The sequence below is a fragment of the Tinamus guttatus genome, unplaced genomic scaffold (genome assembly GCF_059628265.1).
Source record: "Tinamus guttatus ecotype Peru unplaced genomic scaffold, ASM5962826v1 Tinamus_guttatus_pri_ptg000318l, whole genome shotgun sequence".
NCBI lineage: Eukaryota > Metazoa > Chordata > Aves > Tinamiformes > Tinamidae > Tinamus > Tinamus guttatus.
In genome coordinates this window covers 1,302,327-1,319,046 of record NW_028288852.1, presented here as the reverse complement: position 1 = coordinate 1,319,046, position 16,720 = coordinate 1,302,327, and the positions used below count along the sequence as shown (strand labels likewise).

At 38.8% G+C, this 16,720-nt stretch overlaps 1 protein-coding gene across 2 annotated transcripts in view; it reads right to left on the bottom strand.

Annotated features, from left to right (window-relative positions):
- Positions 1–16,720, bottom strand: part of IFNAR1 (interferon alpha and beta receptor subunit 1) — a 54,548-nt gene that overhangs the window by 30,078 nt on the left and 7,750 nt on the right. The window contains exons 3-11 of one of the 2 annotated variants that reach the window (XR_015913613.1): positions 15,807–16,000; positions 15,022–15,179; positions 14,365–14,509; positions 13,454–13,568; positions 12,386–12,588; positions 11,880–12,031; positions 10,893–11,046; positions 9,330–9,484; positions 7,252–7,837 (exon numbers count right to left, since the gene is read on the bottom strand). Coding sequence is in view for 1 of the 2 variants with exons in the window: in XM_088528988.1 (XP_088385114.1) it covers positions 7,622–7,837; positions 9,330–9,484; positions 10,893–11,046; positions 11,880–12,031; positions 12,386–12,588; positions 13,454–13,568; positions 14,365–14,509; positions 15,022–15,179; positions 15,807–16,000 (1,492 nt within the window). In the remaining variant the exon portion in view is untranslated. Of the gene's footprint in view, positions 1–7,250; positions 7,838–9,329; positions 9,485–10,892; positions 11,047–11,879; positions 12,032–12,385; positions 12,589–13,453; positions 13,569–14,364; positions 14,510–15,021; positions 15,180–15,806; positions 16,001–16,720 lie in introns of those variants that run through there. The other variant, XM_088528988.1, reaches the window with a different exon arrangement.

Sequence of the window (16,720 nt, the reverse complement as noted above, 5' to 3'; positions counted from 1 at the left end):
AAATAGCTTAGAGGAAAACCACAGTGGTCTGTTTTGATGCGAAGCCTCACCTTGCTGAGGCTCTTCGGCACCTCCCAGAAACTCGACCCCCTGCCGTCACGATCGATGCACCCTAATCCCGGGAACACGGTTTGGGAACCCCTTAGCTTGATACCATCCTTCAGAAAGAATCTGACTGAAGGGAATTCCCACGGCGTTGCACAACCAGAAACATCTGTGTCTCATGATGTGAGGTTTTAAAGGTCAGCCTTTCCCTCTGAGAATAAAACATTCTTATAGTGCAGTCAGAATATTTCTCTAAGCTGTTCTGGGGTAAATTTAAGCGAAAGAGCGAGATAAAGCAGTTGTGTCACAGCAGCACAGACAGAGATTTGTTTAGCTAGTTTTAGTTTTAGCTAGTTCTAGTTGAGTTCTAGTTGGAAAGCTGGTCTGTCATACTTCGAGTTGTGTCCATCATTGGCCTGTGGAGGTGGTACTTTTCCTTATGGCAGGTATGAGCTGATAGTTTTAATCGGGCAGAAGTGGATATTCCTTTTATTTGTGCAGCAGTTGGAGAAAAGGGGTTACCAAGCAGGAGCTCGCCCTGGCCAGGCGCTGCAGGCTGCCTTGTCGCACACACGGGCACAGCGGCGAGCTCTGCCCCGCGAGGCCCGGGTCACACCGACTGTGCCTGTGGAGAGGGGAGAAGAAGAGCACGAGAGCAGGAAGCAGAGGTAGAAAAACCACCCTCTCTTGATTCTGTTTGCATAGCCTGTAGGAGAGCATCGTTTCGATTTTTTTTTTTTTTTTTTTGGTGAATTGAGCAGCTGGAGTAGACTTTCATAGAGGGATATATACAAAGATCTATATATATATGGGCCCTTTGTAGCACATCGATTTCAGCACACTGTGGTGATTAAAAAAAAAAAAAAAAAAAAAAAAAAAAAAAGCAGGCTTTAGTGGTCCGTTTGCAATGACTGTCTGATGAAGTAAGTCTCCTAGGGAGGAAGTATAATCAATTAGTCATGGCATGTTTTCCTGGAGCACCTTTAAGAAACAGCAAAAACAGATGTGTGACTGAGTAGATTTAAAAAAAACAAAAACACCTATGTGCTCTGTAGATAAACTCCTTCAGGTCATTATTTCTGAGGCAGGGCATGAAATGAATGACTTGAAATCTGAACTGTGATCATTAATATGGGATGTGTAGGCATGTTGTGGATTGTAAATGGTGGCATTTAAAAAACAAGATTCTAGTGTCAGGAAAAGACTTGTTCAAATTTAGATGCAGAATTGCTTGGCAGGTAGGATTCTCAGTGTTTAAATCCTTTGGAGGAACTGAGTTCTTCACAGAAAACGTCTATCTAGGCTTACACAGACAGTGAAATACAGCAGAACAGAATGAGGAACAAAAGGCCAAAGCAGCTGTCAATTTTGCTTCTGGGCTTTACTTACTACAGAAAAATGAGAGTTTTCCAGATTCCAGAGAGCAACCCAAAGTTATGGGAAGAGAAACAAGCCTTGGAGACAGGAATATAACCCAGCTTTGGGCTGTGAGTGTCAACCGTTTTGCTGTCTGTATATAAGGTCATAAATACGTTGATAATATGTGACTTCCCTAACTACAATGTCCTGTGATATGGGAAAGAAATTGGTGACAAGCTTTCACTGCAGGCACCCTGGTAGGAACGTGACAGACCTCCAAGATGCAGCGAGCACAAGCACAGTCTCACAAAGTGTATTCCCAAGGGACTGGGGCGCCTCTATCTGACACACTAAGGAGCAGAAGGAGATTGAAACGGCATCCAGAACTTTCAGGGTAGAGCTGAGTTTATCATCTTCAGGGGTGAGTAATCTTTTTTGAGACGATCATCCGGTTCAGCTATTTCCCTTTTACCTGACCTGAGCAGTCACTGTGATTGCAGTTTTCACAAAGATTTAGTGTGTGTAAGAGAGGGCCATGAGTTTAAATGAGGCATGGTTCGGGACCACTGGGGAGCAAGGATGCTTCTGGTATGAGGCCTAGATGGGAGATGTCGAAATACACAGCTTGCAAATTCAGATGTGAACCAGATTAAGCAATATTAGTGTCTTGTTGGTGCAGCACAACCCAAGGCTGCTTGTCTATTATAATAGATTAGATATTTGTGCACCATCCTTTGGTGACCGGCTTTAACTCACCTTAAGCTGGCGCCTTAAGTAGGTGAAGCTATGTGGGACTGTGTGTCTTGAGTTACTGTCGCCGGGACGTGTGGAAAATGTCAGAGCCCAACTCTCTGCCAAAGACACATTCAAAAGTCTTCTGGGAAAAGTCCAGCAAGTGGTAAGATCTTTTATGTGACAAATGAATAAGCTCTGAAGAAAGAAGAAGAAATGAATAAGCTGTACATTGGAAAAAAAAAAAAAGAAAGAAATTTGTTGTGACTCAGCCAAGAAATTCAGCCTGGGAGAGAGGGGGGCTGCTCCATATACAAACACACTTGGAATTCTGAAGAGTGGACTGGAGTGACCCCCTAGCGAACAACTAGGGGGTTATCACCTTAGTTCCCATCAGAGCGTAAATAAAAGTAGTTCACCTACCACAAACATTTCTGGCAAGTCCATGCATACATTTTATGCACGCTACAAAAGACCTTTTGGCACAAGATACCAACAGGCACATTTACTTGCAGGATCAAGCAGGAACAAATGGCTGAGTTTTTGACAAGGTTGTTTATGTGACAGCCCTACTTGAATGTTCAGATGTTTGGGAGCTTAGTTTATGTTTTCTTTGTATAACATGACATGACTCATCTTCTCAACTGCACTGTTTTAAGAATGACTGGCCACAGGACTCTTGATGCCAAGATCAATATTATGATACATGGTTTCTGACAAATCTCATTGTCCTACTCTGTATACCTACTATCTATATCTATAGGTACATCTCAAGGATTCCATGCAACCGAATTGAAAAGTCTGGTTACTAACATTTTGCAAATTCCCCTACCCCCTGGACCCAATCAAACAAAGTGAAACCAAGCTTCTGGCTGCATATGATAAAAGGCATCTTCAGGTACAGGTGTTTTCTAAGCAACACTGAAGAACAGAAAAATCCGTGCAGGTAACAGATTTAAGGGAGGAAAAAAACCTCACCGCACCCTAGCTTATGTGTCCAAAGTGACAACACACCTTTATTTAATAAAATGTATCATTTTTTCTTGGTGTTAATTGACTTCTACCAGCGCTCAGCAGAGAAAAAAAAAAAAAAAAGGGAGATTCAGTCTTTTAAATACCTAACTTGACAGTTTTGAGTGGTTTATACTTCAGGAGCATATCTTCATCGAACCTAATATACCAGTGTCTCGCTTCAGTATAATGTCGCTTTGCAATTACAGGTGTGAGAACCTAAAGCCCCTCCGTCCACTTGAAGGTGACATCATGCAACACTGGCTTTAGGAATGAAAGCCTAACAAAACCTTTGTGGAGTATCTTGCCTTATGAGAGCACAGATAAGAGTTTTGCAGGCAGGGAAACACACCTAGTTTTCAAGGTGAAGTAATTTCCCCACGTGAGTCAGAAAGAGCTTCAGCTGAACTCCCCGTGCCCATGCTGCAGACCCAGTTGGTCTTAATACCTCCTAGCTGCAGGGCAAGAATTGGACAACAGCAGGCTTCACTTCTGCAACCATATCCACTTTTGTTTAACTAGGCTTTCAGTGTATTTAAGCAGCATTAACTGTGCTTAGGAATCATACTAAAGAATTTTAAGCGTGCTGTTTGCTTTGTTAAAGGAAATGTGAACAAAGAGAGACAGAAGCTGGCAAAGGTAACGGTGAACTATGCGCGTGAAACTTTTTATGCTCTTCACAAATACAGAAATGTCATCTTCTGTCATATCCCTGATGCACACGACAAATCATTTCACAAACAACAGTGGAAAGCTTTTGGGGAACCTATTTCTGAAGTTTCTTACTGTCTTATTAGAACACAGTTCTTTCTTTGATCTAGGGATGGTGGTGGAAGTGCTGCCAGCAAGCAAAGGGAGGGGATCCTCGCCCTTTACTAGGTAGAATCCAAATATTGTAGAACATTTCTAAAACAAAAACAGAACAAAGTAAACCAAAAGTATTTTGGTAAGACTATTTGAATTTTGCACCCACCTTTGTCTCACCTTTTGGGTGAGGATTTTTAATTTGCGGTTACAAGATAGGCAGAGGGAGCTCAAAACACTGAGTCTTAGCACTGCTTATATACTGCATGCCAAGGAAAAAAATCACTTTTGTGTGGTTGGATGCTAAAAGCTCTGAGGTTTAACAATTAAAGAATATTGATAAAATAAAGGGAATACAATTTCTGGAAGCTGAGGAAGCTGCCACTGGCATTATTTTATTTTTGAATGCTTTGCTGTCCCAGGAACATGCAAGAAAGGATCAATAAGGACATGGAATTTGTCTCTAAAACAGAAAATTTGTGCCAAAAACTCCTCCCCTAAAAAAAAGAAAGTTAAAAGCACAAGCACAGTTGCTTTTTTCTTCAAGTTTTGACTCTCCATCACAAAATCGTGATAGGTGGTGAGTACTGGAAAATATTCAGCCATTAATAGGGCTGTGTGTGATGCAACTGAGATTAATAGGTCTCAAATACAGTTCCTCCTCAGACTTCTTCCATAGGAAATAAAGATTTTTTAATAAAAATACTTTGGGTAAGGAAAAATGTTTTGAGGGTCTTAAGCTTTGGAAAGATGTTAGAAATTAAAACAAACAAACAAACAAAAAAACAACCCTAAACAACAAAAACAACAACAAAAAAATACTCCCCCTTCCCCAAATCCAAAACTAAAACCCAAGCCCAACAGAATCACAAAATGAATCAGAGAGAGATTAAGGTTGGAAGGGACCTCCAGAGACCATCCTGCTCAAGCAGGGTCACCTAGAACATGTGGCACGGGGTGACGTCCAGGCAGGTTTGGAAGATCTCCAGAGAAGGAGACTCTACAACCTCTCTTGGCAACCTGTTCCAGGGCTCTGTCATGCTCAATCAAGAAGTTTTTCCTCCAATTCAGGCAGTACTTCCTGTGCTTCAGTTTGTGGTGGTTGCCTCTTACTCTATCGCTGGCCAGCACTGAAGAGTCTGGCTCCATCCTCTGGCCAGCCTCCCTTAAGACCTATCAGCGCACACTGATCAGATCCCCTCGCAGCCTTCTCTTTTCCAGGCTAAACAGGCCCATCTTTCTCTATCTTCCCTCACAGGAGAGATGTGCCAGTTCCCTGCTCATCTTTGTAGCCCTGCGCCGGACGCTTTCCAGCAGCTCCATGTCCCTCTTGCACTGGGGAGCGCAACACTGGATGTGTGGCCTCAGCAGGGCCAAGTGGAGGGGCAGGATCCCTTTCTGGGCCAACCCACAGAGCTCTGCCTCACGCACCAGAGGTGCCCTTGGCCTTTTGGCCACATGGCTGCCTTCTGGGCAACGTGTTGTCCACCAGGACCTTCTGCGTAGCACTGCTCTCCTGCAGGTCACCCCCAGCCTCTCCTGGTGCCTGGACTTCTTCCTCTCCAAATCCAGCGTTTAAACAAAGTTTCTTTACACATTGCAAGGACCAGATCTTGGAAGGTGAACAAATTATTTCTCTAGTATCATCTCTGGATATATCTGAAGCATGTATCAAAAAGAAATCACAGGATTCTTGCTTAAGTGTTAGACATTATGTATATGGAATCATTACTCGCATCATAACATTCTTCTTTTGATTCTTCTGGCAATCCTAAAATGAGCCACTACAAGATTTTCTGTATGCTATCTTCCACCCAAGCTTTTTTTTTTATAAGTAATATTATTTGTTTGAACTCTGTTGCAGAAGGGAGTCACAACTAAGAAAACTAATTGAAGTTGTCAGAAAAAAAAAATCCCAGAAGTCCAGCTAAAGCATAAAGTGCCACAGGAAGAGTTGCACAACACATCTCTCCTGCAGGGGAACAGAGAGCACTGACTAAACAGAAGGCACTATGTAAACGCAGCAGACCTCGCGCTGCCTTTTGGAGGTTGTGAATGTTGCAAGATATTTACTTACCAAAGAGCACAGTGATGATGGGAGTGCTCCCATTCCATATTCTCATTCTAAAGCCTAGTTCAGAATATGAATCAACACTTCTTTCTGATCTCTAAATCAAGTTAAAATCCCATGTAAACCCTTCTCAGTTTTAAGCAGTATTCTTCACAGCGTGTTTCAGGAAGAGCAGTAGATGAACACACGTGGGCGACTTTCTAAATATCTGTAATGTAGTTTTGGTGTCACTAGATTCAAAGAACTAGGAAATCAAGAAAGGGATAAAGAAGTAAATGTGCAAAATTTATTATGTTCTCCAACGAACACAAGGATATTAAATTTATAAAATTATATCACATCTTTGAAATTAAAAAGAAGTATCAAAAATTGAGTCACTTCTTACAATTAAAAAAACAAAGCTCAAAGTTCACTCAAAATCAATTTCTTCATTAAAAATAAACTATTAAAAAGAATAAAAAATGATATGTAAATTGAAAAAAGTCATTGCAGTGCAGCCTTCTATTTTGCATAAAGGAGAGTCTGTTAGCGAGATGAGACCAAATTGGAGGACAAACGTCCCCATCACTCTGTTAAAAGAGATTTTATTTATGAAACTTGAGTTCTTGTTCTAATTTCAGAAATAAGTTTCTCTTTGTTGGGAGATTCACATTTCTAAACACAAGTCATTTAAAAGCAAGTATTTTACACTTCTGGGTATCTAACCGTAAAAAACAAACAAAAAAAACCCAAGAACATGCCTTTTAACATGCCTTCGCATTAAAGTACTACGTTTTCTTCTCGCAGTGTACATCCGGCTGGGACATTCATTGCTTGTTGCTGTCCATTGTGCAGGACAAGTTGACCAAACCTCTCTTCACAGAGAGTTTCTGCTGTTAAACTCGTCTTTGTGGCTAGGCAGAGCGAAGCTCCGCGCTGCTCCTTCCTCGCGCTGATCGCTGGCCACGGGTGACGAGAGCGCCCCGATGCAGGGACGCAGCGGCAGGCACAGGAGAGCAGGAGCACCCTGCAGCATGGAGCTCTCTCCACGGGGCCTCGGCAGAGGCACCTCGCTGAGGCTAGTGCTGTCTTTGCATCTCTGCTTTGTATCTCATGGGCCCTGGGGAATGCGAGAGGTTGTCAAAAGAGTTCTTAGAATTGCATCAGGCATCGGTTTCCTCCTGCCTGTGTAAACACCCAAAGATTCAACACTAAAAAATGTTGAATCAACAAGGTTTCTGTCACGGTACACGCTGGCATTCAACTCAAATCTCCTAAATAGTGAAAAACTTTTTACAGAACATCAGACGACTTTCACTGATGTTCTAGCTTCAAGTATATGAAGTGTACAGATCTACTCCTCTTTGTTCAGATGGCATCCTTCTTATCAGCCATAAAATTCAGTTAAAATGGCCTCAGTTAGCAGAACTCAACTGTCCTTTGACTTGATCCCACTTGCAGCAGAGAGCGAATTTAACTTTCCACTAGCAAAGTGCAGGTTTGGGAGCCTCGGCACCCACAACCCAAAGTCCTTCTGTCTTCATTAGGTTGAGACCTTCATAATAAGAAAGTTTAAGTGCCTGTTAAATGGCTAGTCCCATATTTGAGTTTTATTTTAAGTTACACTAATTCCTTTTCTTTTGACACTTTGCTCCCTGAATTATCATCATCATTAGAATAATTTCCTGAATCTCGACTGCTCTGTTTAGAATGTTGGCCCTCTTCAAAATCAATTTGCTTTGTTTCTTCCGTGATGATACTCTCAATTATACAGAAGTTTTCTGTTGGCTCTTCAGTTAGCAGATATGGACAGCCAAAAGGCTGTCCTCCAAGATCCTGCAAAAAGGGAAGCAGAAGACAAAAAAAGAGAAATAATCATATGTGATACCTAAATAACACCCCAATCTACAAAGCAACTGTACAAATCCAGTTTATTTTGTAGGATTATTGTGTTTGCTACCTACAGCACACTATTTGTCTCCCTAGCAAAGTTAGGGTGAAGTTTAGTTGCATTAATATAATCAAGAACTAATGAATGACCAACACTTTAATCCTAACTTTTTTACTATGTTTACAATTGTCAATCATCTATACAAATTACACAAATCTGACTCAAGAACTAAAGAAAAATACCAACCTAGTGCATTCTCAAAGAACATGCGGGTGACAAAGGCACATTTGCAAGGTCTACAAATGATGATGAATTGAAAAGTAAAATTTGAAGGAAGCAAGAAAAAGTGAGCTGCCTGGCAGTGCAAGATATCAAGGCCTTTAAGGCTCTCTAACTTCGTCCAGAAATCACTGTATCCTATACATCTTAAGAGCTTCAGTAAGGATGAAATACATTAGGAAGGCTGTACATGGCCCAATGTTCAAAGATATCAAAGCAACAACAGAGAAGAACAGTTTTTGCTGCATTTCAAAATATACCACACTTATGTGTTGCCCTGTTCTAGAAAGGGATGACTAGTGAGTAGCAAAGCAGAGCTGGAAATGGAACATTTGCCTTTTCATAAGGTTTGAGCCATCCAGACCACTAGCTGAGGTAACAGGGGGAATATCTGCTACCTGCTGCAGCAAAACTTCCTTTAAAGACAGGGCTTGCATTTTTGCCGCCTCTAAGCTCTCCAGGACTGCCAATACAAACACTTCTTGGCATGTGTGGTCCCCCAGACAATGCAAATACACGGAAGGAAGCTCGGAGATGCAGCATGAACTTTACAGATAACACAAAGACAAATGCATCAATTTGATGCCCTCTAATTCTAATAATGGAAGAGTCAGAAAACAACCTATCAATCCCTGTTCACCTCTCCACACTATTCATGACCTCCTTTCTAAGGAAGCCTTCAAACACTTGGATCTAATGCAGCAAGTGGGGTAAAAATAAATCAATGGCTAAGTGTCAAGAACAAATTATCAGCCTAGCAGTCCAGCTTGAAGAAATGCTTAAGACACAGCTGCTCACCACTAAGGGGGAAAAACACAAGTGTCTGGAGCACACACTCCTATGCAACACAACTGGAAACATTTCTGGTCTCATATAGCAGGGCTGAAATACATGCTCACATTGGTAATGAAATTTAGCAGTAGTTTTGCATAGACAAAAAAGGTCTTTACTTATCACAGAATTTCAGATATTAATACCACCCTTTTTTTTCCACCCTCATAGGAAAATCCTGCACTTTATTGCTAAAGTCCGTAAAGTTAGTCTTGCTAACTATCCATAATGGCATGGAATACACAGAGAATCACTTTTTCAGAATATTTTCTATTCGTTTTTTCTAAAAACAAATATGCTCAACGAATAAGAAAAATACCACCTTACCTCTATGTTTGAAGGAGGATGACATGATGGAAAGAACACATACTTGATCTTATTATATGCTTGATATAGGAAAAAAAGGAAAGGTATTGCAATAACCAAGACACCAGCCAGGACACCTATGAATATTGCTATAATGATCAGAGGCAACATTTTATCTACAAAAAAAAAAAGAGTGAATTAAAAGTATTAATTTTAGGCATTCATAAACTTGCAAGATTAAAGAATAGATGTCCCTCAAACCTATTAAAATATTTATCTTAAAAATTCATGTTTCTATAGTGCTACACCCAGGCTCACACCTGGGTATGATAATCACCATGAACAAGATACTGTTCTAATACCTTAGATTGTTATAATAAAAACACAGTAAAAGATATGCAACAAATGTAAGAACACAGACATCTGTATGCTGCAACAGAACCCGGATCCAACTATTTGACAGCAGGACAAAATGTTTGCACCTGTATGTTGCACCTGATGTATGGAAATTTATTACTGTACTACTTATGTACAGGTTCTTATGCTAAGGAACATGATGCAATTTGAGGGTACTTGATCCTTTGAAAATTCAGAGAGAGAGGAGTAATTTTCTATGGCCTATGGAATAAAAACAAGCAGTGAACCCAGACTGAAGCTGGCCCACAGTTATTTGGTGGGGAAATGATGAGATATGAGATTGCCCAGACTCATGGGGTCTTCAGTTGCACAAAAGTAATCAAACAAGTTTCTCAGAGGTGAGGAACTCCAGGTGCAAACTTTACATGACGATAGCACAGTCAGTGGAGAAAAAAAAAATAAAAAGGGATCTTCTGGTGAGCAATTCACCTACCCTTTTTACATGCTTATTAAGGATAATAAAATAAAATAGATCAATCCAATGGATATTCCAACCTATTCTCCATATTGATGGTCTAAGGACTAGGTCAGCTCAAGTCTGGCACTGAAGTGCACAAAAGTGAGCTGCATTTCACTTCAGCACTCAGGTTCCGCCCTCCTGGATTAATTCTGGAGCTGTGGAAAGCCTTCCAACAGGCTCGGTTCAACTTTAGGACTGAAATTTGAGACTCTGTGATGGCTAACAGAATCCGGCTTTGAACAGCAAAATATTGGAGTAATCAAGAAAGCTTTCAGCAGAGTGGTAAGTTGGCCAGTGCTTAAGTTGCAGAGTCTTACAAGTTTCCTTCTCCCCTCTTCTACTTTGCAACATATTATCTGGCATTATCTTATTTAAAAAAAAATACTACACCCATAAGCCTGATGATTTGTCCCCTCATATTTCAGAATATGATTTTTTTAAAAAAATTCACAGTATTCACAGAAAGATCAAGATGACAACATAATCTTGAAAATGTAGCATTTAGTGATTTCTTGCCCCTCCTAAAAATATTAATTAAAGTTTGACCATTAAAAATTCACCATACAGAATGAAGTTTAACTCACAGTCATTACTTTGAGCTTTTAACTTCAAGAAATACTTCTTTCCCATAATACATGTGCTTATCATTATTAATCTGAGACAATGATTTTAAACTAGGGTGTAAACAGGTCCCAAATTCCTCCTACCTCCGTGTGTTCTGATGCATTCTTCCTTGCTGAAGGGACTGCTTTTGTTGTAAGCTTCAGAGAACGCTTGTGCTTTTACACAGTACAACGTTGCAGGGGTTAGATCAGAAACTGTCGCAAGTCTCTGTTTTACTACTTTCATTTTTGCTTCCTCCTGAGAAAACAAAACAAAGCAAAAGAAAGGGAAAGAAAAAGCATTTAAATAAGAAACCCTCAGCTAAATTAGAGTTTTGGCCTCTGCTGAACCGATGAAGTAATTTTGTGAGAAGTCAGACAGCATTCTGCAACTGAATTAAATAAAAGCTACCACACAACACCCTTCAAAGCAAGTACATTTAGAAAATCAATTTATTAGCAAGAATGAACTGCTTATACCATAGTGAAATTTCAGCTTTGAAATTCCTTCCCAGTTCACATAGCCTGTGTTCTTATTTTCTCAGGTATGTTCACATGTACGCATGCTTACTGGCTGCTATAAAAACATTTGGCTATGAGAAGCGTTAAGATGTGAACTAAAGCATACAAGGCTTCATTAATGCATCTTCTTTAACACATACAGTTATAAAACTGTAAATATAGAAGGAAAAGAGTTAGCTAGCTGGGCCTGAAACTTCAGTAATTAGGACAACATACACAACCACTCCCTAAGAAAGGGAGCATTACAAGAACCCAACAACTACTACTGATAACTGAGCCATCTGCAGGTTCGTCCACATGACCCAGTGTGCAGTTCTGCAAAGTCATGTTACACGTAGCCACAACAAACAGGAGGGGAGAAAAAAAAAAAAAAAAAAAAACTGCTTTGTAATAAGTCTTTTTGACCAGATTTTTTTAAGAGAAACTTTTACAAAAATGCCCAGATCAACTGCATGATCAGCATACCATATATCTGCCTCTTCTGAAATACACTTCTTGAGGAGAACTTAAGTACAGTACCTAAGTCATAATGAAGTTCATACAACTTTTAAACATTTACACAGTCCATACCTCATTATTTGATGAATTCTTCCAATACAGAACCCGGTAAGACAAGCCATAATCTCGGAAGGCCTCATTCTCAGATCCTCCTGGAGGAGCAATCTGGACATGGAGCAAAACATCACTGATGTCCACTTTTACAGTGGGAGGGCCAATTTCATCTTAAAACATTTTTTAAAAAGGAAAAAAAAATTAGACTGAAAGAATACAAGTAAAAACAACAAAAAATACTCCAATATAAATTTGCAACAGTTTTAATAGGTTGCAGGCTGACTTTATTAATAGTGCTTTGCCTTAAATTAGTAAATCTAATGATGTATTTCTAAATAGTAAAATACTGACTGTTGAATTAGAAAAGACCATGGAAAAATATGTACTGAATCAGATGATTCCCACCTGAGTCCCTGCACAGGAACTATGTATTTGTTCATCTGACAAGTTTATTTTTGCAAATATTAGCATAGCCAACAAGCTGGTTGAGAAATGAACACATTTAAGAAAACACATCTGCTTACTTGTTACCAGAGGATCTATTTTTACTTCATTGGACAAGCATGATCTATTATATCCACTCATTGCCTGTACACGGAGATAATAAAATCCAGGAGCAGGAGGGATGATAGACGTGAAATTGCATTTTGTATTAGTGATGTTTTCACATCCAGGTACACAGAGCCACTTTTTTGACTGGTCACCAGGAATATTCTTTAAATATGCCCTAGAAGAGATATGTTTTAACATTTTTTCAAGAGAATCACAGAGTCCAGGCTGACAGGTGCCTCATTTTTCTTTCTTTTAGGGAGAAAGGTCTTAAAATTTTCTTATACAGGTAACATTAAGTGATATTATTTTTTATTTACAATTGAAACAGTGATGCTAACTGGAGCAGAATATAGAAATTAATGCTTACACAGTTGCCCCTCAATAGAAAAAATATGCAATGATTTTAAACATTTGGAAAAGTAAATGATTTTTCATACAGTTCTAAGTTGATTGTTTGTCTGACATGCCCTAGAAATTCCAAAAGGATTCTACATTTTGAGGTCTCTCCTCTGTTACTAGAAAGCACAGCAAAATTAAATGCAAGTTGGAAATTTAGAAAAAAGTCCACATCATGATCACAATATTTGTGCTACAATTAGACATTAACATAAATGTTTGCAGAGGTGTGTGGGTTTTTTTGTTTTTTTTTTTTGTTTTTTTTTTTTAAAAAAAAACATCATACACTTCTGGTTCACAACTTCCAGTTGTCTAATTTCTTTGCATCTTTAAAAAAATTCTAAGCAATGCAAGCTTTGCATCTTACAGAAATGTTGTTTAGTGTATATTTAGAAGTCCAATCTATCTCATATTTAACATTCTTTTAAACTAAAAAAAGAAACCTGAAAGTCTAGGTTACTTTACTTGCAATTGTTTTTAGAGCCACACTGTGCCCTGATGAGGTCCTGAATGCTTCAATTAATGTGTTAAGCCACTTCTGCAAGTATTACACTTTAGAAACTGTTACTAGAAATTAAAATACAATAAACTGTTTAAAATGACAGAACCTGTTTACACAAACACACAGCAACTGTTCAACTCACAGGAGATACTGCACAGTGTATCTCACACTTTCCTTGTACTGACTCTTCCAGTGAAGATGAAACTTCATGTTCAAAGCAGAAACTCTCACATTTGTTGGACAAAGCAGATCTTTTACTGCACAAAACAAGAAGGAAACCCAGTCACTAAAAAGCTTTACATTATGTACAACACCCTTTTTTCCATCACAGCCTTATCTATAGCACCATTTGTTAGCACTCCTAATTTCAATATATGAAATGAAATTGCTTGCAACGCATGGCTCCAGGCAGATGGGCGAGTACTTCTTGGAATGGAAACAGAAGTCAAAAATACCTGAAGCAAGCAGATGTTCTCTGCCTAGCGCAGGTACAGAAAGGAACTAAAGCAAAAAATACAAGCAAACATTTTACTTGAAAATTCTGATTCAGTGGCAAATGTTTTAAAAACTAAAACCACTTGTTATTGGAGGATAAGGGGAAAGTCTCCTTTCCTTTGGAGCAAGTAACCTCTTATGAGGGTAGAGCAGAGGCTTTCACTAAGTACTGGAGGGAATGGAGAGGAAAAAAAAGAAAAAGAGCTGATGTACCACCTGTTCAAACTAACACATGACTTTATACATTCCCGCTGTATTTTTTTTTCCCTAAACACTGAAGAGTTCTTAAACAGGTACCTGAGCAGTGCACTAAGGAAAAAAAAAGTACACATGCAAAACAAGCCATTAGTTACAAGCAAAATTCCACTAAGACATTCTTCAGAATCTGCAAAAAAATCAAGATGACTCATTTTTTTTTTTAAGCGCAGCTCAACTTTATATGCAATCGTATTTTAAACAGAAAATCTAAATCACTATCAAGATTGCTGTTATATCAAAATGAATAAGACCGCCAGGCCCAGTAACCCTACTTTAAAACAAAACAATCTTTCTCTGTACCTTTACGAGTAGTTTTTATGCAATGGATGGGGCCGAATAAGCCTTCCTTTTCCAAAGGGCGGTATGCTTGTACTTTCAAACAGTAGGTAGTCTCTGGTGCAAGATCATTAATTGTGTCCGTAGGAAAGATACTTTGCTTTCTGAGCTGCAAGAAGATTGTGAGCAGCATATGAAGATAATCGTTCTTCCTCACGAGTTTATTCCTTAAACTTTTCTGCCTGTTCCAGTTCATTTATATAAAATACCCGCCAAAAGGTTAAAACAGGTCATGAGGGTGAACTAAAGGCAATTTTTTTCAGCACAGGTGAATGAGTGCAACATGCCACACTCCCTTATACACGTAAGCAGGAAGGGCCCATTTCTTCCTACTGCCTTGACCTCTTCCCCACTTCCTGTTCCTGCTGGCCAGGCCTGGTTCCTGTCCCAGTACATCAGAAATGGTTTTACTGTCTTCCTGGCACCTGGTTTGGCTATTTATATTTATAGAAATGAAAAGCTTGTTCATAAAATATCTAATAAAATTCTCTAGTTAAAAAAAATGCAGATCAACAGCTGTACCCAGTAACATAACAAAGCAATTATCTTTTAGAGCAATTAAAAGTATATTTCTGGCAGTTATTTTAGGATTAGAAAATAAAAATCGAAGCATGATTATACCTCTGCATTTGATGAGTTTTCCCAGATAACCAAATTATATTTAAAGCTCAGATCATCTATCCACATTTTTTGGGCCTGATTTGCTTCTGGAGGAGAAACCTTGATTTTTATTACTCCATTTGTAGACTGCAACTCTATTTCTGGGGGACCAATCTCAGCTGTAAACAGAAAAAACAAACATACACAGTTAAGCAAAACCATTTAGAAAAATATCACCCCAAATTTATTCACATTAAAAAAGGTAGTTGTATATATTATTTTTAATTCCTTTCTGTCAGTAACTAATAGAAACCTAACCTGTAAACTACCAGTGTTACCTGGTTCTGGAAAGAGTGAAGTTAACATGCAATATTACTAACTAATGTTCTCTAAACTCTGCGATGAAAATCACTAAAATTTCTTTTAAAATGAGAAAGGAAGGAAGCCTTGCCCAGACAATCCAAAGGAATGTTGATGAAAGGCTTCAGTATTACGTCAATTCTAGCCAACAAGAAGTTGTAAGGTCAGAAGATGACTTCCAGAAAAGTCCATTTTCAGGAAGATTTACCCCAATTCCAGAGAAATACAGAGTAACGGAAATTACGTCAGAAACACCCAGTCACTCTGAATACTCTCCCATCACCAGAAACGGAGGGAACTGTAGCATTCCATGACCAGAAATTGCCTCAATGTTGAGAGAACTGCAACTCATGTTAATATGGGCTATGGAAATCATGCATCTTTTCCACAATAACATAATGAAGGACATTTAACTAAAACCATTACACTATCCATTGAGCTCATACCTATTTCAGATGGAATCATTTCAAAATAACTAGACCATGGAGATTTGTCTTCCCTCATTTCAGCCCTTAAACGCACATGATATTCAACATCGTATTCAGTTATTGCTGAGGAAAAGTCACATTTGGTGCCAGTGACATTTTGACACCCAGCCAACTCTTCCCATTCCATTTCATTTGACTGACAGTCTTCAGAGCTGTAAGAAAGGAAACCATCAAACAAAAAAAGAATAATTTAATACTTTATTTTACTTTTCCCTCTTAATGCTTAGTAAACAAGTATTACACAATTTCTAGCTTTTATTGCCAGCACTAATGTAAGCAATATTATCTGTTTAGTTAGCCTGGACTTCAGAGATCAATTATTTGTTTTGTTTAATTTTATTAGCCAAAGTTAACCATAATTTACAAAGTGTGATACCAATTTGCTTTATTCACAATGTAAGCACACTATGTCAGATAAAGCATCAAAGAACTCAGGATCACAATCCTGAATTAAATACTGAGTGCATGATCCCAGTATGGCATTTCTTTTATAAACCCGTGGAAGAAATTTAAAAATACTGATTGCAAGAAACACTTAGAGAGATGCATAAAACAAGGGAAATTGTTAACATTAGCAAGGAGCGTGAATGCAAAAACAAAGGTGGAAACTGAAGTTCATCAAAAAGAGAAAAGAAAACATTGGAATATTCTCGGGGAAGCAGGCAGCTTCCCCAAAACTCCATTTCCTGTGTGTTAATGTGTGACTCCAAAAAGACATCTCTGACATCATGAGTGATGATCTGACTAAAAAGAGGCAGATCTGAAGAAATGAAAGAAATGATCTTCCATTCCTATGTTTGACAGACCAGAATTATGTTTTTGAAATAAGCCTGCATTTTCAGAGTGACAGTTTGTCATTTATACATTAGGAA